The 25444-nt window shown below is 37.8% G+C and overlaps 1 protein-coding gene across 1 annotated transcript; it reads right to left on the reverse strand.

Moving 5' to 3' along the window:
* Window positions 1-5888: 5888 nt before the first annotated feature.
* LOC127446545 (fibroblast growth factor receptor substrate 2-like) lies at window positions 5889-25308 on the reverse strand. Its single transcript, XM_051707540.1, has 8 exons — window positions 25080-25308; window positions 21500-21624; window positions 20326-20414; window positions 19845-20031; window positions 17360-17521; window positions 16968-17089; window positions 14764-15675; window positions 5889-13422 (listed from the first exon to the last, which is right to left on the reverse strand). Exons 3-8 carry the CDS (start codon window positions 20389-20391, stop codon window positions 12994-12996), a joined length of 1878 nt encoding a protein of 625 aa, XP_051563500.1. The 5' UTR covers window positions 20392-20414; window positions 21500-21624; window positions 25080-25308; the 3' UTR covers window positions 5889-12993.
* Window positions 25309-25444: the final 136 nt, after the last annotated feature.

Here is a 25444-nt window from a genome sequence, read left to right on the forward strand (position 1 = left end):
TTGTATTACAAAGTATCACTAGCATCATAATAGTATTCAAAACAGAATAAAGTGCAACAGAATTGTTTTTTAGTTTTTTTTAATGACTGGTTAAGTGCTCATGGAAAAGATGTGTTTTTAGTCGTTTTTTGAAGACAGAGAGTGAGTCAGCTTCACGGATGGAGTTGGGAAGGTCATTCCACCAACGTGGTATGATGAAGCTGAAAGTCCGGGAAAGTGTTTTGGTGCCTCTTTGTGTTGGTACAACAAGGCGACGTTCCTTAGCCAACCGCAGGCTTCTAGTGGGTGCGTAGCTCTCCATAAATGATTTTAGGTATGCTGGAGCAGACCCAGTGACTGTTCTGTATGCCAGCATCAGAGCCTTGAATTTGATACGTGCATCAACCGGCAGCCAGTGGAGAGAGACAAGGAGTGGTGTAACATGCTCTCTTTGGTTCATTAAAGATCAGACGTGCTGCTGCATTCTGGATCATTTGGAGGGGTCTAATAGCACATGCAGGGAGGCCTGCAATGAGAGCATTACAGTAGTCCAGTCTAGTTATGACAAGTGACTGGACAAGCAGTTGTGTGGCATGTTCAGAGAGGAAGGGTCTTATCTTCCTGATATTGTAGAGTGTAAATCTACATGATCTTGCGGTCTTTGAGATATGGTCTGTGAAATTTAGTCTGTTGTCGATGGTTACCCCTAGATTTCTGACCAATTTGGAAGGCGTTACTGTACAGCTGAACGGTGATGTTGTGTTCAACAGCAGGGTTGGCTGGAAAGACAAGGCGTTCAGTCTTGGCTGGGTTGAGTTGCAGGTGGTGCTCCTTCATCCAGGCCGAGATGTCCGCCAGGCAGGCAGAAATTCGAGCAGTCACTGTGGTGTTGTTGGGCTGGAAAGACAAGTAGAGTTGCGTGTCATCAGCGTAGCAGTGGTAAGAGAAACCATGTGCCTGAATGATGGGTCCCAGTGATGTTGTGTATATAGAGAAGAGAAGTGGCCCAAGCACTGATCCCTGAGGTACTCCAGTAAGTAGCTGATGTGGCTTGGATACCTCACCTCTCCAGGCTACCTTGAAGGACCTACCTGAGAGATAGGAATTAAACCAGTCAAGCACAGTTCCTGTGATGCCCAGCGAGGAGAGGGTAGGGAGTAAGATCTGATGGTTGACTGTGTCAAAGGCTGCAGAAAGGTCCAGCAGAATCAGGACTGATGATCTGGATTCAGCTTTCGCCCATCTCAGCGACTCAGTGACAGACAGCAGGGCAGTCTCGGTGGAGTGTCCACTTTTGAAGCCTGACTGATTGTCATCCAGCAGCTTGTTCTGTGAGAGATAGGCAGAGATTTGATTGAAAACTGCCCTTTCAAGTGTTTTTGCCATGAATGGGATGAGAGAGACTGGTCTGTAGTGTTCTATTTGTGTGGGATTATGTGCGGGTTTCTTCAGCTGTGGGGTTACTCGAGCCTGCTTAAATGTAGTGGGAAAAGTGCCTGTAAGTAGAGATGTGTTAATTATGTGTGTGAGAGCAGGTAGGATGGACGGAGAAATGGCCTGGAGAAGGTGAGAAGGAATGGGGTCAAGGGAACAGGTGGTGGGGTGGTTGGAGTGGAGGAGTTTAGAGACCTCAGTGTCAGTCAGAGGAGAGAATAGAGACAGAAGAGTTGCATACAGGAGACAGGTGTTTGACAGGGTGTGGTGCTGAGAATGTATTGCTGATGGTTGTAACCTTATTAGTAAAAAATGTGGTGAAGATATCTGCTGTCAGTGATGTGTCAGGTGGTGGAGGGGGAGGGCAGAGAAGTGTGTTGAATGTTCTAAACAAGCTGCGAGTGTCTGTGGTGCTGTTGATCTTGTTCTGGTAATAGGAGGTTTTTGGAGATTTAACGTTATCTGAAAAAGTTGCAAGCAGGGACTGATATTTACCTAGATCTGCTGGATCTTTAGATTTCCGCCATCTCCTCTCAGCTGCCCTGAGGTCAGTCCGATTTTCACGAAGGACGTCAGACAGCCAGGGGCTGGGTGGTGTAGCATGTGCTGGCCTAGAGGAGATAGGACAGATGTTGTCTAGACAGGTTGTTAAAGTAGAGCTTAGTGTGTCTGTGGCAGTGTTTACATTAAGCGTGGTAAATACATTTTGTGTAGGAAGAGAGGTAGAGACAGCAGTGGAAAGGCGAGAGGGTGAGAGGGAATGGAGGTTACAGCGAAAGGAAACAAAAAGGTGGAGTCTGTTTTAATGTAGATGGGAGGGTCATGTTGAATTGAACAAAGTAGTGCTCAGAGACATGTAAAGGAGTAACAAGAATATTTGAGTTGGTACAGTTACGTGTAAAGATGAGGTCCAGCTGGTTGCCCGATCTGTGAATTGCTGTGGTGTGTAGTTTTTCCAAGTCAAATGAGGCCAGGAGAGTTTTCAATTCAGTGGCCTGGGGCTTGTCTTGGTGTATGTTGAAATCACCAAGAACCACAAGTGGCCTGCCATCCTCCGGCAAGGAGGACAGCAGGACATCCAACTCCTCAAGAAAGTTTGTCAGCTGACCTGGAGGGTGATAGAATACAACAACATGTATTTTTGTGGGTTGCATTGTAGTAATAGCATGGAATTCAAAACTAGTATTGTTACATAGTGAAGAGTGTGGTGAAAAAGTCCAGTTGTTATGAATGAGCAAACCTGTTCCCCCGCCCCTACCGGTGTGTCGAGGGGTGTGAGAGAAGGAGAAGTTGTTGGAGAGAGCAGCAGGTGTTGCTGTATCCTCTGGACGTATCCATGTTTCTGTCAGTGCCAGGATGCTTAGGGTGGACTGCATGGCAAAGGCTGGAATGAAGTCAGCTTTGTTCACAGCTGACTGGCAGTTCCAGAGTCCCACTGAGAAAGAGACCGGAGCAGGTGCTGAAGTGCAAAGTGGCCGTAGGTTGTGTGAGTTGCGTTTGGTCTTGCATCAATATCGTGCAAACGGTCTGTAACAGATATCAGGGATATGCTTGAAGGCATGTGTTATTCGTGAAGTAGACATGTTAGTATATAGAAGGAAAATAATAAAAGAGATACAATAACAAGATACTTAAGTGCTATGGTGAGTGGTGCCTTGTCGGTGTCCTTGCTTGGTGGACTCGCACAGGTAGACTCGTTGGTCTTCACACGAGGAAGACTTTACACGAGGGCTACCACTTCCGCTTCCACGTCAGCATTCAAGTCAAATATATACACGATGATAATGAGCCGTTCAATGAAAAAGCAGGACATGCCTTAATGCTACTTAGCACAACAAAGCTAGCCACGTGGTCAACAGAAACTAAGGGTTGCTTGAGGTGACAAGTGTGACTTCTGTGCACCGCACATAAATTATGCTGCACTTTAGCAATAAATAATACCCTAAAACAAGTGAAGCACTGTTTATAAACACTAAAAACCACGATAGTTTACACACACTGGACAACCAATGCTAAATCTAGCAGTGGATAACCTGGGACAAGTCAAAACAATATAGCACAGACACACCAACCTACGTATAAGCGACGCGAGTTCAAGACAGTAAACAAACAGCACAAGTCTAGCAATGAATACCACTCTTCAACAAAGTAAAACAATGAAATAAACACACTTACACACAACTGCAGACCCCAGTAGATAGATTGCTTATCCTGTCTACAGGACGATACTCCCAGAGTATCTGCCATTTTAGGGGGGTGTATGCTACTCCCAGAAATAGTACAGAGCAGGTGGCAGGTTTGTAAAAACCTAAAGAACTGAGATCTGGGAATCCCAAAATGTTGAATAGTATTTTCAAAGGATCTCCACTCTCATATAGGTCACCGAGCGTATTAACCTCCCTCACAATCCACTCTGACCAGCAGAAAGGGGACTTATTAATACATAATTTTGGGTTCAGCCATATGCTTGAGGCAAAATTTAAATAAATGTCAGAATTAAACACTCTGGACACTTTTGTCCATACAGAGTGCAAATGCGAGATAACGGGGTGTAACTTAACTTCTCTGATTAGTTTGATAGAAAGGCCTTGCAATGGCAAAATAGGGGCAAGAACTTCCTGTTCAATACAAAACCAGGGAGGGGTTCTCTCAAGTGGAAGCGACCAATGAGCTAAATGTCTGAGACCGAATGCATAATAATAAAACAAAATCTTGGGTAGGCCTAGCCCACCTTTGTCAATCGGCCTATGCAACTTACTGAAATGTAATCTGGGACGTTTACCATTCCAAATGAACGACTTCTCTATGCTATCAAATTGCTTGAAATAAGAGAGGGGGACATCTATAGGGAAAGATTGTAGTAGGTAGTTGAATTTTGGAATACAATTAATTTTAATAACAGTAACCTTCCCAATCATAGATAAATGTAATAAAGCCCACCTGCCCACATCTCTCGAAAACCTTTTTATTAAAGGGTCAAAATTAACTCTAACTAAATCACATAAATTTGCCTTCCAGTGGCCCTGTCAGAGCCAAAGCTTCGGATTTAGACCAATTTTGTATTACATTATTAAAATTATGTCTTTGTTATTTTGTGTAAGTAAAGGCATGTCTAAAGCCTGGTGTAAGTCAAGGTTGCATATGTAAGCTTTATATAGGTTGCATATGTGCTTTTACATCATGTGTCTTGTATACTCTTACAGCCATGTGCAAGCCTTATATAGGTTGTATGTATAAGCTCTTACAGCCATATGTAAGCTTTATGTGTTGCATGTGTAAGCTGAGACGTGTGTTTTCCATTATGAGGGGAGGGTAAGTTATTTTAAACTGCTAGGGTATGCTTAAATACACCATGCAAATGTACTTTCTTCAGAGAAAGACTGCTCTTTAGTTAAAGAAGAGAAAGACTCCCCTTCAGAGTAAGATGAGAAAGACCAAAGATGAGGAAGAGAAAGATCGGAAAGACGACGAAGACCATCGCATAACACCATTATAATTGAAATTTTCTTTCTCTCCTATGTCTGATAACTAAAGATTGAATAAATGTGTTATTTCTTGGCAAATTTAACTGGTGTTTGATCCGTGACTTAACATAAATTTAAAATCTTCATTGGCAGATACGATGTTCCAAGCTTCTTGGAGAAGTCTCAATTGCTTCTGTCTATTCATGTAATCCCACACTGACTCGATGTTCAGAGGGGGGCTCTGTGGGGGCCATGCCATCTGTTGCAGGGCTCCCTGTTCTTCTATTATATTTGCAAAAGTAATGTTTGGGAGTATAACGTATATTTCCTATTGAAACACTAAAGCTGAAGATATAAATAACCATCTTAAGACAAATGTCTTTGTGAAACATCTTATGTGTCTAAGACTTTTGCACAGTACTGAATATATTTGTAATTATTTTAAAGTTGCCATTCTAACACAGTTACTGCAACAGCTACAAAAGTGGGAAATTAATTCAAGTGTTTGGGCCTTTTCATTGTATACATTTTTAGAATTAGTTTCTTATTTGTCTACATTCATAGGAATAGAACATTTCCAAATTAGGCCATATAAATGATTTAACAAACATAAAACAAACAAATAAGCATTTACCCCAAAGTGGTGCCTCATAACCAAAGTCTGTAGCTTTTGCTGTCACCTAGTGGACTAAGTAGTAACTCACAAATGAAACAATACACAATGAGGTAGTGTTTACAGCATGTTTTCTTTCCTTCCACAGATGAATAATTTTTTTTTGTTTGTTTTTTTTTTTGTCTTTCACACATTTAAAACACACGTATAAGCACCAACTCTAAATAAAGAGCCTTACCTATGGAGCTGGAGGTCCACCTTCTCACTACCAAGGTCCCCCACACCAAGGTTTCTGAACTGTTTGTCTCACCTCATCTGGATTCAGCATGCATAAAGTGCAGAGAATGCTCTGATTAAGCTCTACAGAACTACTCCCACATTAAAACCCCGCAGCTGGTTTTAAAGTTTAAAGTTAGGATTGTGATGTTTAGTTCCGTACTTGAACACAATGCTTTCTACCCTACTTGATACTTGGGAGAAAGATAAGGCGTTGCAGTTGGACATTCAAACAGTCGCCTAACCATGGACTACCATGTCTGTCGGTCAGTCTGTCTGTCTCTCTGTATTTCTATCTATCTATCTAGTTTTCTGTTGTTCAAACGAACACATATCACAGCAAACACTTCTTTACATTTCCCATTTTAATGTTGACATTACATTTAATCACATTTATTTGTATTATACAAGCCTTCCTCTTCAAAAGTTTACATGACTGAAAATAACATTCAACATGGGGCATGCCTGCTTTGCATTGTAAGAATGGGGAAGGGTTGCGACTGCAACATCAACTGACTATAGGAGGTCTCTGATCCGTTTGTAGAGATTGTAATGTCCATCTAATAGAATAACCGTCAAGATGTTGCTCTTTCTACAAATGGCTGTGGCAAAAGTATAGTGTCTGTTGCATTAACACAAACGAACACAGGAGAAGCTGACTGTAACTGCATACCTATATATGTACATACACAGAATTACATACTTACAATAAAATGTAAATACTGTATATAAAGAAACAATCCAAAAATTGAATTGAAATTAAGACAAAACATTAACATTAACACATCTTTTAGAAACATTGAGTGTAAATCACCTCTTCTGAGCATTTTACAAGTCCATCTTTGTGTGGTACATTCGTACAGAGAGTAAGACAGTTCGAGAGAATGACAGTTTAAGAAGCTTCAGAACAGCAGTCTCCAGTAAAGAGTCTATGCATGGGCAGCTCTCTCTCTCTCTCTCTCTCTCTCTCTCACTCTCTCTCTCTTTGACACATTTGAGACACATTCACATTAATGTACAGTACATCACAGTCATTAAGCTTCGCCTAAGCTTTGTTATGACAATGTAATTCTACTGTCAGTATAGCACAGGTCATTCAATTTTCATTTAGGTTACTGGATAACCCTCTTCAAGTGAAGTACCATTCCAAGTCAAGATGAAAAACAGAATTATAAACACTTGATGAGAGGTGATATTCCATAACTAAGAGGTTTATAGTTGCCTTAAAGGAATATTTCACCCAAAAATGAAAATTCTCTCATCATTTACTCACCCTCATGCCATCCCAGATGTGTATGACTTTCTTCTGCAGAACACAAATTAAGATTTTTAGAAGAATATTTCAGCTCTGTAGGTCCATACAATGCAAGTGAATGGGTGCTAAAATTTTGACACTCCAAAAAGCACATAAAGACAGCATAAAAGTAATCTCTAAGACTCCAGTGGTTAAATCCATATCTTCAGAATTGAAAACACATCAATATTTAAGTCCATTTCTGAAATTCTTCTCCTTGCCCAGTAGGGGGCGATATGCATGAAAAATGTGAATCACCAAAAACACAAGAAGAAGAATGCGAAAGTGAAAGAGTAGGGAGGAGAATTTATAGTAAACATTGACTAAAATATTGATTTGTTTCTCACCCACACTTCTGAAGACATTGATCTTTGAGCAAACTTTTATTTCTATCTATGTGATTTTTGGAGCTTCAAAATTTTGGTACCCATTCACTTGAATTGTATTGTACATCCGGGATGGCATAGGTGTGAGCAAATGATGAGAGAATTTTCATTTTTGGGTGAACTATTCCTTTAAAGGGATAGTTCACCCAAAAATGAAAATTCTGTTGGACTTCATTTCTTTCGAAGAGCATAAAAGGAAGAATGTTAGGGACTGACAGCATCAGTCACTTTACACTTTCATTGAATGAAAATCTCTTTTTTGTGTTCCACAGAACAATGGGTCTGGAACAACATGAGGCCAAGTAAATGAAGATTTTGAGGTGAACTATTCCTTTAATGGAAAATGTACTTACAGTATACTTATACTTCTTGCTAAATTTGGATTTACAGTACTTTCAGATGATTGCTCACCACATTAAAATTTCAGTGTAGTTAACCTGGGTCTAAGATGTAATGTAAATGTATCAAAGGGCTGTTTAGATTTACCCTGATATGAACGAGTTTATGAGTATGAAAGATATAAAAAAAATTAAATAAAAAAAACATAAAACCAACAAACAAAAAAAGTATTTACACTCCAAAGCGGCCCCACGCAATCAAAGTCAACACAGGATTCAAGTTAGTATGTGCTACTGTACCTTTAAAATTCCACTATAGCTAAACATTATTTTAAAAGAGTGGACTAAAATCACTTATGGCACAATGAAGTTCTCTATGATCCCACACCTACACACAAAAGGTCTAGATTTATTTTCTCAGGCCTGGTTAAAATACACATGTTTATCGTGATGAGGCCTGAGAAAAACAGTAAACTCACTGCTGATCCAGTCACACACAAAACCGTGACTTGTATCACAGAACATGTTCAGAACACCTCGAACAAATTTTGATATGACTCCATTAGCTGTTATTGCAAAATGTTTATCATATCACAATACCAAAATATAGATGTTAAAAACTAGATTGATCCTCTGAAAAGTGTCTAAAAGTGTCCAAATAGTTCATCATCGCATTCTTTAAGTACAATAGTTATATGTCATTGTGATTGTGAGTGTAATATGTTGATTTTATTTGGATTTACTATTTGGCAGCAATATTGTACTGAACTGCAAGGCTCTCAAAATTTAAATGTCACAATGATAAAACACATCGGTATAAGATGTAGCAAGAGGAGCTTATAAACTTGAAATCATTTTTAAAAATTTGAAATAGTCTGTTTTAAATTTGAACATTTTTGTGATAAAAAATAAACCACATTTATTTCTCTAAATATTTTTCATAAAAAAAAAAACCACAAAAAAAAAAACAAGGAAAACAAGGTAAATGCATCTTGATCGTTAAAATATTTTCTTTCAATTATGGCTTCTCCTGTAACATTTAAATCTATTGTGATGTCATTCGATACATCACATGGTTTCTGAGACAACTTATCTAATATTCGATATTTTTACAATAACAGCATTATTATGCTCAAATTTCTGCTAAAAATGTATGTATTTTCAGTAAGGCCCACAAAGCCCTGCACTCAGGACAATATGACTGCCAGTAAGATTTTGAAAAACTGGGTCTATATCCATGCCCAGCAACCAAGATGAAAACCTCAGCTCTTGGAGGTCTCCCAGCAACATTTTCAAACCTGTATTATTTTCAGAAATGTATAGCTACATCGTCATTCTTGGTGAGACATAAATTAATTTTTGGGGCTGTGTTAAAAGAACACCAACTTTTCAACTACTGTGTTATAAAAATAGCTGATTTATGAAATTCCAATGAAAAAGAGTGATCATGTTAAAGAATATTAAATATAATCTTACTAACTAATTTGGAATGATACAATGGGATTTAATTAGGAATACACTGACCTGTCTTGTACTTTAGTGTACTTGTAGACAAAATATTATCAAGCCCTGAACTGATCATTATATAATTATAGAGAACAGCTGCATTTTTACATGTTGCTGATTGTTAGCCCTAAAATTTACAAATGGCACGTAGTTCAGTGATATTATTATATTTTTGGCACAATGTTCAAATACAGTTATTATTCAACATTAAACTACAGTTTAAGAAAAAAAAAAAAAAGCTTAAAAATACCAAGGCAGATTCTGTAGTCGCACATATCACCTTTGGTATCTCTAAATCAACTAATCTAATGACATGTTATCAACGCTTTCATAATAGTTTGAATACAAAACTTAAAAAATTATAATAATAATAAATAAATAGACAGACAGACATACAGGTAGATAAATAAATAATTTTAAATGAAATAAATATGTTTTACTTCATGATTCCTGGCATGATATTTTTAAGATATAAAAAAATAATTAACAATCTTACCTCTGTATATGGTGCTTTACGTAGCTTTACAAAACATAGATGTAGATAAATACACTCTTAGATTAACACAGAATTGTCACTCTCAGGTACATTACCACATTGGGGATGTGAGAATAGCAGTTAATATTGAAGACTTCCTGTGTTTTTTCCTTCCTTTGTACTTGAACTATCGTTAGATATCCTAAATTGCTGAGTTCTTTATATTTATAATTTGAGATATTTATTATATTTATTCTTTTTAATGCCAATGTCTGCTTAAAATTGGTGAATAAAACATCTTCCTCCTTTTCCCCTTCGAGTAAGGACTCAGTTTTAGAAAAAGTGAGAAACAATAATACCTGACCTTGTTCTGATAGTACAAGAGAAGACTAAAGCCAGAGATGTAGTGAAATAAATAATGACTTGTGCTAAGAGCCAAAGTTTGAGCAGATACTGAATAATCATTACAATAATAAATTTTTTCAGATCTACAATTAGCCATGTGTTTTGCATGGCCGAGATCTAGACCTTAGCAGTCAAAAAACAGATAACTACAAGTAAAACCACCAAAACCTGTTCTAAAAGTACAGTGGATCTTTCCTAATAACATCCTTTAACATTCTGAATAATTACTTTTAATCATGTAAACTTTATTTTACCATACCTCTATATTATGTATTATGAAATAAGGGAAGGCTCAGTTACAATTTGAGAAAGATAAGTGCAAACTGAATTGATCAATTCCTGAGGACAGGATATTCTTTGCTTTTCAGGTGGCTTTAAAATGCTGAACAATTAGCTGTCCTTATACTTGTTTCAGCCTCTTCATAGTTATACGTGGGAACTGAAAGAGACAGCAGGAGAGACTGAGTGTCTTTACCGTGATGAAAAGCTTGTCTTTGCTTAAGTGATAGTTTTCTTGGTTAGGCGAAAACGTTTGCAAATGTTTCTTAAACTAGGCCAGAGGTTCTCAACGGGGGCGTTCAAATGGTGCCAGGGGGCGATGAGAGCAAATTAGTAGAGAGAGGGGCGTTAGGTTACAAATGGGGGGCGTTTATCAGTCATAATATTCAAATCTATCGTCAAGTTCCTCTTTGCATTAATACATTTATCTAGACTTGTATGGAAAGATTTTCAGGACCATTTTCAAAACAAATTGCATTTGCAATTGCGTTTTCTATTTGTGGACACATACATTTTGACAATCCAAATGCAATTGCAAAATACCGTTTGCATTTTCATTTACACAAACATACAAAGTCTGCCAAATTTCAATTGGAGATGCAAAGTCCATTTGCTGTTAGAAACGTTTCCCGAAACATTCAGCAGAAAACATCAGAGCTTCACTCAGCTTCAATACCCATCCTTAGTGGAAAGCTTAAATAATGTACACAAATGCACATCTCGTTCTTGGTCATCGACAGCAAGGCGGCAGGTGTTCTGAAATGCACTCGACTGTGACTGATGTCACTTCCAATTACAAACATGCCCCACAGTATAAACTCCCACCCCCAATACTGATTGACAGGTGTCTGTGTGAGGCATCGGAAATGCAAACGCAAAAGGGAATTGCGATTCCATCTGAATTTTGGCAGGCTCCATACGGGAGGTCGAGGAATTGAAATAGCAAACGGGGTAATTAATATTGCATTTTCAATATGACAGGGTCATAACTCATAACACATAGGAAATGCAATTGCAAACGGACTTTGCTTTTTCAATTGAAATTTGGCAGACTGTACATTTGTGTAAAATAAAATGCAAATGGTATTACGCAATTTGCAATTGCATTTGGATTATGTCACAATTTATGCATCCGCAAATAGAAACCGCAATTGCAAAAACAATTTGCAATTTGTTTTGAAAATAGTCCTGAAAATCCTCCCATAGGACTTGGAGTATATCAGTTGGTTTTCAATTATACGGGTTGGTATGCATTTGTAGCACGGTCCATCTGATTTTGAAGTCTAGCGACGCATCTTAAGTATCTGATTTAGCAGCGTCAAATACACAGGCGGAGGCACAACCTCGGCTAATGCACCTGTATGGCTCTGTAGATGGATACGGCTCAATGGACAGAGCAGCGCAAGCACAAAGCTCTTAAAGCTTGAGCTCTTTAACTCGCAGCTTTGCGAGGATCACTGAGAAGCAAGGCACAAGAAGCAGAAATAATTTGAACTTGACACAGAATTCTACATCACCACCCTTGAATTAACTATAGTAACACTAACTGTACTTTAGGCAGAAATAGATTGATAATAAATATTTGCCATAGGTTACATTGGGGGAGTGAGGGAATATAATACATTTTTGTTACAACTTATAAATAATTATGTTTTGTATTTATTGTTTTTACTTGTGTTTAAAGTAGGTCTACTGTTATGGCTGGGGTAAGGGAATGAAGTAGGGGGGTTGCGAATACTTGGAACATCTCCAAAAATAAAAAAAAATGGAAAAAGACAAATGACGTGAGTAGATCAGTAGATGATTACTGATTTTTCATTTTTGGGTGAGCTATACCTTTAAATAATCCACTAACTAGTCTCAAAATTATATTCAACCAAAAAACTAAATAAAATAAAGGATTAAGACATTTAACTTTAACTTTTAAGAAGTAGAAACACTGCAGATAAACTTCCTGAATTAATTATATTTTGTCTGTACCCAAATCTTTGGCCCAAAGCCCAGACAGAAACCAAAAAACACTATCATTTCCCAACTTTCGCACGCAAAATGTAAGAATAAATAAATAAAAAAATGCTCAATGGAGTTACTATTTCATCAAGCAGCAGTTGGTATGAGTATAAAGTGTAGAAATGAGAAAATCGAGGCTCCACTATTATGGTGGGATGAAAATACCACCAGAACTCTCTTTCCTTAAAGGGATAGTTCATCAAAAATTGAAAATTCTGTCATAATTTACTCACTCTCATGTTGTTTAAAACCCATATGACTCTCTTTCCTCCGTTAAATACAACATGAGATGTTAGGCACATTGTTATTCTCAGCATCTTTTTTCCATACAATGAAAGTTAATGGTGACTGAGACTAACAATGTGCCGAACATCTCCTTTTGTGTTCCATGGAAGGGATTGGAGAAATATTAGGGAGAGTAAATGGTGACATAATTGTCATTTTTGGGTGAACTATATCTTTACTATTTCCCTTTATTCCCCTCAGTTATATTCTTGTCATACCTGTAACTCTGTCTATCTCTCCCTTTCTCTCTCACAGAGGCAAGTCGGTGCTGTTGTGGCGTGTCTTTCGTGAGGTGCCATCGTCCCGAGGGAGAGCTTTTTGCAGGTTAGACATGGCTGCTGTCTTCTTTAGGTCAATCACGGCATAGCATTCTCCACGCCGAGAGGAGGGAGCTGCGGCGGCAGCAGCCATGCCACGTTTAAGGGGAGGTGGTCTCTGCGGAACTGTAACCCCGCCCCCATGTCCCAAGCAACCAGAGGGCTCACCCTCCAGGTCCACCTGGATGTAGTTGAGCTGGCGAGAGGGAGGGGGAGGTGGGTGACGGCCGTGCTGCTCGCAGGTGGCGCTGCCACGTCCTCCTCGCTGACGTCTAAAGTCGAAGTTGAAAACGCGGTTTGCCCTCTCAGGTGGGTGAGGGTGGGGAGGGCAAGAATGATGAAGAAGTGTTGGAGGCTGAAGCTGTATGAAGTGAAATGTTTGCATGTAAGTGCTTCTCAGTGTTGGTAGAATTACAGGGTTTCCACACTTTTTAACCAATAAACCTCTATGACTTTTCAAGTATTTTGTGACTGGATATTTTGTGATTTTTAAACATAATTTCATTGAGATTACACACTTAAAGGGTAATTTTCAGTATATAACAAATTAAAATATTACAGAGCTCAGTATAAAGCAGAACAATTATGTTTAGTATAGTCTGTTCAGTGACATTTTTAAGATTTGTATAATTTTCATGACTTCTCTAGGCCTGGAAATCAGTTTTAAAGGTGAAGTGGGCAATTTTTATGATGTAAAAAATATTTCTTCTATTCCAGTTTAATATGCAGATAAATATAAATTAGTAATTTTTAGGTTGATTACATTGAAAAGTGTAAAAAATGCGGCTCTGTGGCAGTATCAAAACATTGCACTGTTGGTTTGAGCATTCTGACCAGTCCGAAATGGCAAAATTCACTCAACCAATGGCATGAGCTTGGAGCTTGTTCAAGAAACCCTGATGAAAATAATTATTTTTTGCAATTTCATTTGGTGATGGTAGTGGGTCAAATATGACACCCTTCACCTTTTAAGGAATATTCCAGGTTCAATACAAGTGAAGCTCAATCGACAGCATTTGTGGCATAATGTTGATTACCACAAAAAATAGTTTTGACTCGTCCCTCCTTTTCTTTAAAAAAGCAATAATCGAGGTTACAGTGAGACACTTGCATTGAAAGTGAATGGGGACAATGGAAGTGAATAGGGCCAATGTTTGGAGGGTTTAAAGGCAGAAATGTGAAGCTTAAAAATTTATAAATGCTCTTACATTAATTCTTTTGTTAAAACTCATGTATTATTTGAACTGTAAAGTTGTTTAAATCACCATTTTTTAAGTAATTTTAGGGTTTTAGGGTTTATTGACATTACATTGTCAAGACAACAAAGTTGTCAAATTGGCTATAACTTCACACAGAAAAGGTTAGTAAGCGATTTTATCTAACTAAAATCATGTTAACACTCAAATTGTTTATGTTTTGGGGCTATACTTTAGAAATAATGTATATTTTAACATTAACGGATTGGCCCCATTCACTTCCATTGTAAGTGTCTCACAGTAACCCAGACTTTTGCTTTTTTTTTTAAAGAAAAGGAGGGTCAAGTCAAAATTAATTTCTGTGGTAATCAATATTATGCCACAAATGCTGTCGATTGAGCTAAACTTTTATTGAATCTAGAATATTCCTTTAATATTCCCCACAATTTCCAGGTTTTCAATGACCGTGGGAACCCTGGAGTTTGATTTGCCATATTTTTACGTACTTGTTCAGTGTTGACGTAGTTCTGCAGAGCGTCACGATGAATCCCACCGGTGCCGCCACTTTCCTGATGATATCCGTTTGGAGTAACAGGTCCTTCTGAATACTCATACTCATCATACTCTTCCTCCTCTTCCTCCTCATACTCGTCCTCATCCTCATCTTCACCCTGATCCTCCTCTTCCTCCCGCTGAAGTGCACGGTATTCCCAAACTGGTGGTAGCGATGGAAGGTTCTCATAGTTGAGCAATGCAGTGCGACGATGGCCACCGACCCCCATTCCCCGGTCACATCCGTATGCCTGCGGAGGCAGTGAGGAAGCGTGTGTGTGCGTGAGTGGGAGGGAGTGTGGATGTGCATGTGTGCGGGAATCACCAGTGGTGCTGCTACTGCTACTGGAGCCCAACGACTGCGACTGAGAAACGGTGCTTGGACTCAGCCTTTGTCTGCGTCCCCCTCTAAGTCCATTGATATTCTCATATGTTAGCTGGCTTTCTGGGGAAGGCTCCATACTCTGGTGTCGGTGCATTAAATGGTGGCAATGGTGGTAGGAGTGTGTGTTGCACATGTGTACGGACTCTTCTCCCTCTGTCTCAGAGCTACCGTCAGGTGCTCGATGCGGGTGAGCGATGTGGCGTTCTCTGTCTCTTTCAATTAGGTGGCGCTGTGCTGGGGTTGGACCCAACATGAACTTCACCTCCTGGGCTCCAGGCTGGAGGAAGACCTGAGGGTCTTTGTGAGGGTCGTCCAGGGGGCAGCAGTGCAAGCTGGGCTGGCCTGGGACTGGGCCCCCACGCATGGTGGTGGTAGTTGAGGTTTCCGGGTAGGTGGTGGGCCGCACTTCAGGCAGGGAGTGGACACAGTGGCGGCTAGAAAGATCTGTTTCCATTCCCACTGTATTCACATACGTATGGGTCTGAGAACAGGCGGGAAAAAGTTTGTTAGCTGCTACTGAAGTGACTTTAGTATATGGAAAAGGTGATACAGTATATGGTTCCATATTTATATTTTAAATTGTCTATTGTGATCATATAATTAATTTCAACATGACTAAGTACAAATCATAACATGCTTGTTATTTTTTTAACATGTAGTGCCTTAAAGGTATTTAGACACTTAAGTCACACTAAACAAATGTATGTCTTTGTCTTTGGATAACAAAACATCAAACCAAGTGGCATTTATTTTAAAAGAAGATAGAACAAACACTAATCAAGCAAAACATTTTTGAAAAAGAAGGATATCAGGGTTTATATCATAAAACAAAAGATATATTGTTAAAAATTAAGACATAGGATTTGGACACTTTCAGGCTGTCAAACCAAGTGGAACATGACTTTAGTTTTGATGAACTAGTCTTGTGATTACTCTCCAAGAACTTGAGGGTAACCGAATTCATTCCACCACCAAAAGTAACTTTGGGACCAGTTTGTTAAAAGTAATTGCAAAAATGGCCTAGAAGACCGAAGGTAGGTCTACCATCATTTCTTTTCAGGTGCCACATTCATACAAGTGTGGCTTAAAGGGATGGTTCACACAAAAATGAGACATTTTCTCATAATTTACTCACCCTCATGCCATCCCAGATGTGTATGAATTTCTTTCTTCTGCTGAACACAAACAAAGATTTTTAGAAGAATATCTTAGCTCTGTAGGTCCATACAATGCAAGTGAAGGGTGACCAAAAGATGGAGCTCCAAAAGGACTTAAATGCAGCATAAAAGTAATACGACTCCAGTGGTTAAATCCATATATTTATAAGTGATATATGATATGTGTGGATGAGAAACAGATCAATATTTAAGTCAATTTTTACTATAAATTCTTCTCCCAGCCCAGTAGGTGGTGATATGCACAAAGAATGTGAATCGACAAAAACAAAAGAATTAGAATGTGAAAGTGGAGCTTGATAGTAAAAAATGACTTAAATATTGATCTGTTTCTCACCCACACTTAACATATCGCTTCTGAAGTCATGGATTTAACCACTTGAATTGTGAGGGCCTACAGAGCTGAAATATTGTTCTAAAATTCTTCATTTGTGTTCATCAGAAGAAAGAAAGTCACACACATCTGGGACAACATGAGGGTGAGTAAATGATGAGAGAATTTTTATTTTTGGGTGAACTATTCCTTTAAGTGTCAAAATACTTTATGGGGAATATGGATGTGTGCGCATGTTTGCACAGGCAAGGTTTTGTGTCTCACTTGGTCATCCAGTCCCATGAGGGTGTGTCTGTGATCGTTGGCGAGAGAGGGCTGTGATGAGTCTGCACTGATTGGGTATCCTGGGTATCCATTAGGAAAACCCTGCATCGGGAATCCAGGGGCTACACAAACAGACCAAAACACAGAGCACATAAGCAGGTGTACTTTCTGAGTTCTGCTGATATGTTGGCAAGATGCAAGATGAATCATCAAAAGAGAGATTTTTTTGCACTGCTAATATAGCAATATAGTTGACCTGACATTAAATTGATCTTGTATATCCATATTTCTCAGTTGATATCTCAAAACGTTTGACCCTATTGACACTGATAAGACACGACAGTCTCAGTGTTTTTATGTTTTATATTTGTATGTTTATTACTGTGTCTCACTATTGGGTGTCTGTGGAGTTCGAGGCATGTCCATCTCTGGTGCATGCCCGGGCCGGGTCATGATCATGGGCTCCTCCACCACGTTGATGCTGTTACACTGCATCAACTCCTGCAGCAGGTTAAAGATCTCTTCTGCACGAGAGCACTTGAATGCAAAGATCCCTGTCAAAGCACATACAAGAACAACTCAGAATAAGACTGAAAAAATTAAAATTTGTTTATAAATTTGAAATGAGTTTCACTTTTGTGCTTAGGAGAGCAACATGAGGGGGGTGGAGTTCGAGAGAAGGCTTACATAAAGTGATATATACTACAAAAAGTGCTTTTATACAGACTTTTTAATCCCCAGAAGTGACATAAATGTGCTTAAAGGAATGGTTCACCCAAAAATGAAAATTCTGTCATAATTAACGCACCCTTGTGTTGTTCCAAACCTGTATGACTTGCTTCCTTATGCAGAACACAAAAGAAGGATTTTAATGAATATTCCGGTCCGATACCTTGTGTTGTTTGGGAATAAAAACAACAAAAGAGCTTTTATCATAGCACTCATAAACGTCATAAAAATGACTTGTTGTTTCTTACCAAAACCTTTCGTATGTCTTCAAAAGAATTTAAATATGACACACGAGCCACATGGATTACTTTTATCCTTGTGCGACCCCCGCATACACATGCGTGGACATTGTATTTTGACTTCGCTATATGCAACGCATAATTTAGTTTCATTTAAAATGAATCAGAAGACTCTGGGCTAACAGTAAAGGGTTAAACTTTCGACAGATGGTGTTATGTGACAAAACAACATGGTGCTGATCACAGCAGAGTTTGTCTTTGGGAGAAACGCCAACAAAACTACATCTTGTAAGAATCCTAATTAAGATTTTACATTGAAACCTCTGAGTCAAAAGATTAAGAGTACATCAAAAGAGTCTTTAGTTTCAACCTATATGCCATTTTATAAAATTTAAGCGACTTATCGCAAAACGCATGCTGCTAAACACAATGTACACTAATGTGTACAACACCACAAGGTTTTCATTAGAGATCCTATATTTACTGTGCATTTTCATATTCAGAAAAACATTCTTGCTTTCAGAGGTTTTATATGGAGTTAGACTGAAAATAAAGTTAATTTCTAACTGTTCTGAGACCAGTGCAGACAGACCACACACTGGAGGTTTAGTCATTCACTAAATAGGGAGCAAAGGAGCATCCTTTAGTTTTCCTGTGAAGCCAAGTGCATACAATCCATACTTCCTATCAAAAGTTCTGTTTCAGGCTGCAGATGATGTTTGAACCACTCAACATGGTTGGCAGATATGGGACAATGGTAATCAGTACTTAGATTCAGAATTTATCAAGTAAAATTTTCTTTTAACATGGCTGACCATGATTGGATGATGCTGGCCATTACTTGTATCAGAATTAATTATGCTAATTTATGATTGGTAAAATGATTCAGCACTGGCTATCACTTGTTTGTTTGACAGTGCAAAGAGAGAACACTGAGATTATGTTGTCAAAGTAGAAAAAAACATTGTAACAAAACAGTTAAATCAAATCAAATTGTTACAGTCACAGTCACCGTGTTTCCAAGGACTCTTATTTTGAAGTGGTTTTCGTCCTCTGTCTTCTGTTTCCCCAGGACTACGTTTCCCAGAATGCACTGCCCTCATCACTGCCATCTGTTCCCCAACATTCTCACCTGTTCTCGTTTCCCTCATCAGCACCTTGTGTATAAATACCCTCTAGTTTAGTTCCATCATTGTCAGTTCTTGTTCGTTGTTAGTTGTTACATTGTTCATGTTAACCCAAACGACTGTCTTGTTTTGGTAACCTTAGTCTTCGTCTTCTGTGTATCCTTGCCTTGTCATTGTGAATTAAAGGATTGCTGCACTTATATCCTGCTCTCTCGCCTCATCCATACGAAACGTGACACAAATAATTTATATTTGTATAGTATTGTTCCAAAGCCGCTTTTGTGAATTTTCACAATTTAGTCCTGCTGTCCACATATGTGGACATCAATTTTTAGGAAAACTATATGCTCTAGAAAAGGTGCTACTAGTTTCAAATCAAAAAGGGAAATGGAAAATGCACACAGTAGGTCTTAGGAGGTTATGATACTTTTGGGTCCTTTTTAAGCTTTAAAGTGAGTCAATAAAATCTGCTATTGAATTGAAAAGATGGACCGTGATATTCTTAAAAAATCGTATGTGTTACACATAAGAAAAAACATTAATTTGGGTTTAGATCACCTACAATCAAGAGAAACAATGTATCACAATATATTCATGCACCATTCTAACCAGAACAATATCAGCAGTACTCCGTATGATTTAATATTAAAGGTTCAAAGGCAGGACTGATTTCAACGTTCATCACAGACCATTTCAGTATTTGCTTTACACATTGTTAAATATTACATCTCGATAAAGCAGAAATATAATAACGAATAAAATATAAAAAATCATAATCTCACCTTGTCCCGTCTGGCAACGGCGGCCACTCTCGAAAGAGAAGAGGTTGGAATCATAACCGTAGCGGCGCAGGCAGAGGTACGGCCACCGGATGGCATCACGTTTGCGTGTGTGCAGAATGAGCTCTGTCTGTGTGAGCTCCATTGTTCCTGAACCCAACTCATTTCCCTCATCGTCAACATTAGTCACCTGTCAACATGACCAGATATGCACGGATCCAAATCTAAATCTAGATCCAAATTGCTCTACTAGGTCAACCTATGTAACCATTCACATATGTTGAACTTAAAATTAAGGAATGAGGTAGGGTCAAAACATACCACAGTATTATATTTTTGGACATGAATCATGGTAATAGCATAGTACTCTTTGAATTATCCATTGGTAGATAGATATGGTACTCATTAACTACCATGATAGTAGTGAATGTATTAAAGTACCATTACTATCTGATACAGTACAGAGGTGTATTGTAAAATGCACCTTGAATTTGTTGAGATGGTTGTCTTGGATAGTGTCTCTGTATAGACAGCTCCAGCAGCTCCCCATAGCTTCAGCAGGCCAGCTGAAACCTTAAACAAGGAAAAACAGCTGCAAGTTAATGGGAGTGGTAAATATATCAGATAGGAACATGGATATGTCAACAATCAGCCAGAATAGTAGAGACCAGATATATTTTTTGAAATAAATATTGTTATACAGTACACACACGATGCAGGCACAGGACATTTCTTTTTTAATAACGACTATTATACAGTAACTACTATAATTAATAACTAGTAGTTGTTATAGATATAGTTGCCCAAAATCACAACAGTTAGGTCCTAATTGTGAACACTGCTAATTAAGCTTAGTATAAGGATTGAAGTGATAGTTCACCCAAAATTAAAATTCTCCCATCATTTACTCACCCTCATGCCATTCCAGATGTGTATGACTTTCTTTCTTCTGCAGAACACCATCAAAGATTTTTAGAAGAATATCTCAGCATTGTTGGTCATTACAATGCAAGTGAATGGTGACCAGACCTTTGAAGCTCCAAAAATCACATAAAGGCCACAAAACAAATAGGCCATAATACTCCAGCAGTTTAATAGATGTCTTCTGAAATGATGCAATCACTTTGGGTGAGAAATAGATCAATATTTAAGTCCTTTTTTACCATAAATCTCCACTTTCACCTTCAAAATGTGAAAGTGAAACTAAAAATGGAGATTTATGGTAAAAAAGGACTTAAATATTGATCTGTTTCTTACCCACACATATCATATCGCTTCTGAAGACATGGATTTAACCACTGGAGTCTTATGGATTACTTTTATGTGGCCTTTGTGTGACTTTTGGAGCTTCAAAGGTCTGGTCACCATTCACTTGCATTGTAAGGACCTACAGAGCTGAGATATTCTTCCTAAGATCTTTGTTTGTGTTCTGCATAAGCAAGAAAGTCATACACATCTGGGATAGCATGATGGTGAGAAAATGATGAGAGAATTTTCATTTTTGGGTAAACTATCCCTTTAATATTAATTAATATAAGGAATAAGGATTTGTAATGAACAAGACATGTTTTATGCAAGATGAATACACATATTCATCTAGAAGGATGTATAACTGAAAACAGAATGGTCACATTAGAAATACACATTTACATTCTTACCTGGTCCAGGCCATCAGTGGGAGTGATGCTTGCGTCAATCCCAGAATCCTCTGCTGGGTGTCATGGCGGAAATGGGGTGTGCTGATAAGAGCATCCAGTCCCAGTGCACAAAAGTTTCATTTCTCCTATCAAGCAGAGAATAAAATGACTTGACATAAAATCCTCTGAGTACACTGTCCTCTTTTTCAAAAACTCCCATAACTACAGTGCTGTGATTAAGACACAGGGAATGAAGTTGCTCTGTCTCCTCAGACTCCCACTGGATAAATAAAACATAATTACTTTACACTTGGAAACTTTGCAAAGTACTCTTCAATTGAGAAAATTGAAGTAACTATTGATTTACACTAAACCAATACTATGACCAGGGAGAGGATCCTTAAATAAATAATTGTAGTAAAAGATTGTCCAATAACTGATAATCACAGCTTGTATATCAGGTGGTTTCAAACACCAATGGGATGTCATAAAAGTTATGCTGGGATGTAGAAACACAGCCAAAAAATTTTTTTTGCCATTTTTGAGTTCAGAATCCCACCATGGGATGTTTAATATTGAAATGTTCAGAATTTATATTAAGTTACTGAGATTAAAAAAAAATGATTACAATGATAATCAGTGAAAATCAATTACTATCGATAGCAGACTTTAAAAAAAAGTATGAATTGTGATAACTGCATATATGACTACTTTATACTTAAAGGGAAATTTCACCCAAAAATTAAAATTCTCTCATCATTTACTTCATGCGTATCAATTTCTTTCTTCAGCAGAACACAAACAAATTTTTTTAGAAGAATATTTCAGCTCTGTATGTCCTTACAATGCAAGTGAATGGTGGCCAGAACTTTGAAGCTCCAAAAATCACATAAAGGAAATGTAGTCCATTTGACTCCAGTGGTTAAATCTATATCTTCAGAAGCAATATGCTAGGGGTGGGTGTGAAACAGATCAATATTTAAGTACTTTTTTTACTGTAAATCTGCTTTCACTTTTACATCTGAAAATCACATGTGGTATCTGTTTAGTTTCACTTTCACATCTGAAAATTAAAGTGAAGATTTAAATATTAAAAAAGGACTTAAATATTGTTCTGTTTCTCACCCACACCTATCATATAGATTCTGCAGATATGGACTTAACACCTGGAGTCATATGGATTACTTTTATACTGCCTTTATGAGATATTTGGAGCTTCAAATGTCTGGCCACCATTCACTTGCTGTGTAAAAGCTGAGCTATTCTTCTAAAAATCTTCATTTGTGTTCAGCAGAAGAAAGAAAGTCCTACACATCTGGGATGGCATGAGAGTGAGTAAATGATGAGAGATTTTTCATTTTTTGTTATATACAGTACATATATCTATGAGTATAAAGCACTGTATGCACTGATGTTGTGTGTCTACATTACAGCACTTAATGTACTTTAAGAAGACATCACTAAATTAAAAACCCAGGGACCAAAATTCCAACAGGTGTTATGACTTTCTGTGAGTACTGAAGAATAAGTCATATCTCTGTCCCTATTCACTAGCAAGTGCAGTAAAAATTAACATAACTAAACACGTTTGGTGTTCTTAAAATAAACAAGAGAATGTTACTCTTGCATTTAGGCCAAAGTATTTTTGCAGTATACAGTAGGTGTCTCGATAACGGCAAACTATATGATGTTGGGCTCAGCACTTGAAGAGTCATATACATTGTAAGTTTTAATGTTTTGTTTGATTGAGTTTATCTATTCATTAAAGAGCAAAAAACAAGTAGTGCAAGCTCAACTACATTGACCCAAACTAGATTTTCAGACTAGTTTTTCAGAAAATCACTCCCAATCCCATCAGAAATTCTTACATGCAAAGACAATGCATATCGCATAACATATGTTATGAAAAAACATTATATATAAAAATCTACAAAATGTAAGGAACCTAGAGTTTCAAAAAAGTAAGAGCATGGAAATGAAAACAGTGTATAAAATTGTTCCGTTTGCTATAAATGCGATATCATAACTTCTCAAATTAAGCCAACAAAAGTGATAAATATATAGCTGAGAGTAAAGAATAAGCTACTTGAAATATGCATCGTAAATATCACTGGCTTTGTAAAGACTACTTCCACAAGTTGCCATTACACTCCAAATCAAATTCTATACTGTAAAAATATAAGTTGATGAATTAAACGTTTATCAGTACAGTGTAATTTATAAGATAATTTCACAATTATTAACTAATATTACATCATAATATTCAATGATTATAAAAAATCAATTCTATAATCTCAATATTAACATGACTCAAAATATGAATCAAGCCCTTACACTGAAAAATATGCCATCATGAGTGTTGCAAAACACAGCATAATTGCACTTAGTAGGCTGAAGCATGCATGATTAAATATTAAAAAAAGGTTAATGGAGGAAGATGGCAGCAATTTAAATGTGTGCCAGGTGACTACAATCACATGCCTTTCAATTTCATTCACTTGCAATTCATTCATAAAGTTTGTAATAGTTTCTTTCCAGATAAAACAAACAGTATTATAGTGTCATGAAAACTATCAAAAAGCAACTATGCAGTGAAATAAAGGTATGCTTAGAGAAAACACATTGAACATCTTTTTTTTTCTAAGTGAATGAGCATCTCAATATACTGTATAACGTCAGGCCATACAATCTCTCTTGCTGTGGCTTGCTGCCCCAAACAGCTGTTTGCACAGTCGAAACTCTAAATCTAGGACCACATGCATAAGAAACCTTTAGAATTAGATTTTTGGCCTATAGTTTATGCAATAAACAAGAGTATTACATCCAAATGCTGTATCGGTCTACCGAATTGATATTGTGTGATGAATATGTCAGAAAGATCTCATACAGAAATCTCATACAGTATATGGCCATATACGAACACACACACACACACACACACATATATAAAATAATAGTTAATATACAGTATTTGGCATATATAAATATGTAACCACATTCAAATTCCACTATGACATGGGGGAATTTGAATGTTACATATATGAAAACGGCTATTTTTGTAGTATTTCAAAATATATGTTGCATATATATGTGACTTTTTTTTTTTTTATCTCAGTGAAAACCATACATGAACATACATATTGTATATTTGTCTTGCATGTACTGCCATATATCAGATTTCTGTATGGGTATGAAAAGCATATTTGTGCAACTGGAATGTTTTGTAGCACACATAAACGCCACGATTCATTCCAAAAACAGGACAAATGCTGCATGAATCTGTAAGACTACATTTTCTAAAGCTAAAACAGAAAAGTATACAACTCAATCCAGTGAACGCAGCACTGTCATCAAGCATCCATTCACTTGCGGCGTTCGAGGAGATAGCTCGCTGTATGTTACATACAGCCTTTGTATCAGCGTTAGTGCAACAGTAACGATTTGCAGCTGTTTGCTAGTAAGTATTGTGTATAAAACACAGCACATTCACACAAACTAACGGGATGAATGAAAATAGGATGCGATCGCGCTCGCGGTGAACCAGCTGCATCAAAACATGTTTCGGCTGCTGCAGAACAATTCAGCTGCGGTTGCTACTCACATGTTTGGCAATGATTGCGACGGAGGCTGCTACACCGTAGGATTTGGCGGTCGGCGTGGTGGTCGTTTTTGATGCTTGTATTAGTGGCGAGACTAAGAAAAAATGAAGTGCGTGCAAATATAACAATAAAGGCAATTGTTTTTTTACCCCCCCGTAACGCCCCCTTGCTGCGGCACGGGCCTCTCTTTGACATTTCCCGACCACCAGGGTGAGAGTTCAGGCAGACAACGAGGGCTGCTGGAGCGACAAGAAGGTAAAATATGCTGGAGGACCAACAGATGAGGTGTGAATGTGTTTGAGCATCACAGGATGACGTGTTGGCAACAGCTTTATTTAAAACCACCTTGCTGTGATTTAAGACAGAC

This window comes from Myxocyprinus asiaticus, chromosome 9 (genome assembly GCF_019703515.2).
Source record: "Myxocyprinus asiaticus isolate MX2 ecotype Aquarium Trade chromosome 9, UBuf_Myxa_2, whole genome shotgun sequence".
NCBI lineage: Eukaryota > Metazoa > Chordata > Actinopteri > Cypriniformes > Catostomidae > Myxocyprinus > Myxocyprinus asiaticus.

Bases quoted from the DNA above. Each gene is read 5' to 3' on its own strand.
- LOC127446545 (XM_051707540.1), bottom strand. From the start codon at position 20,391: ATGGGGAGCTGCTGGAGCTGTCTATACAGAGACACTATCCAAGACAAC. The intron at 20,032-20,325 runs GTGCATTTTACA...TCATGTTGACAG, and splicing joins ACCATCTCAACAAATTCAAG to GTGACTAATGTTGACGATGA. The intron at 17,522-19,844 runs GTGAGATTATGA...GTGCTTTGACAG, and splicing joins CCGTTGCCAGACGGGACAAG to GGATCTTTGCATTCAAGTGC.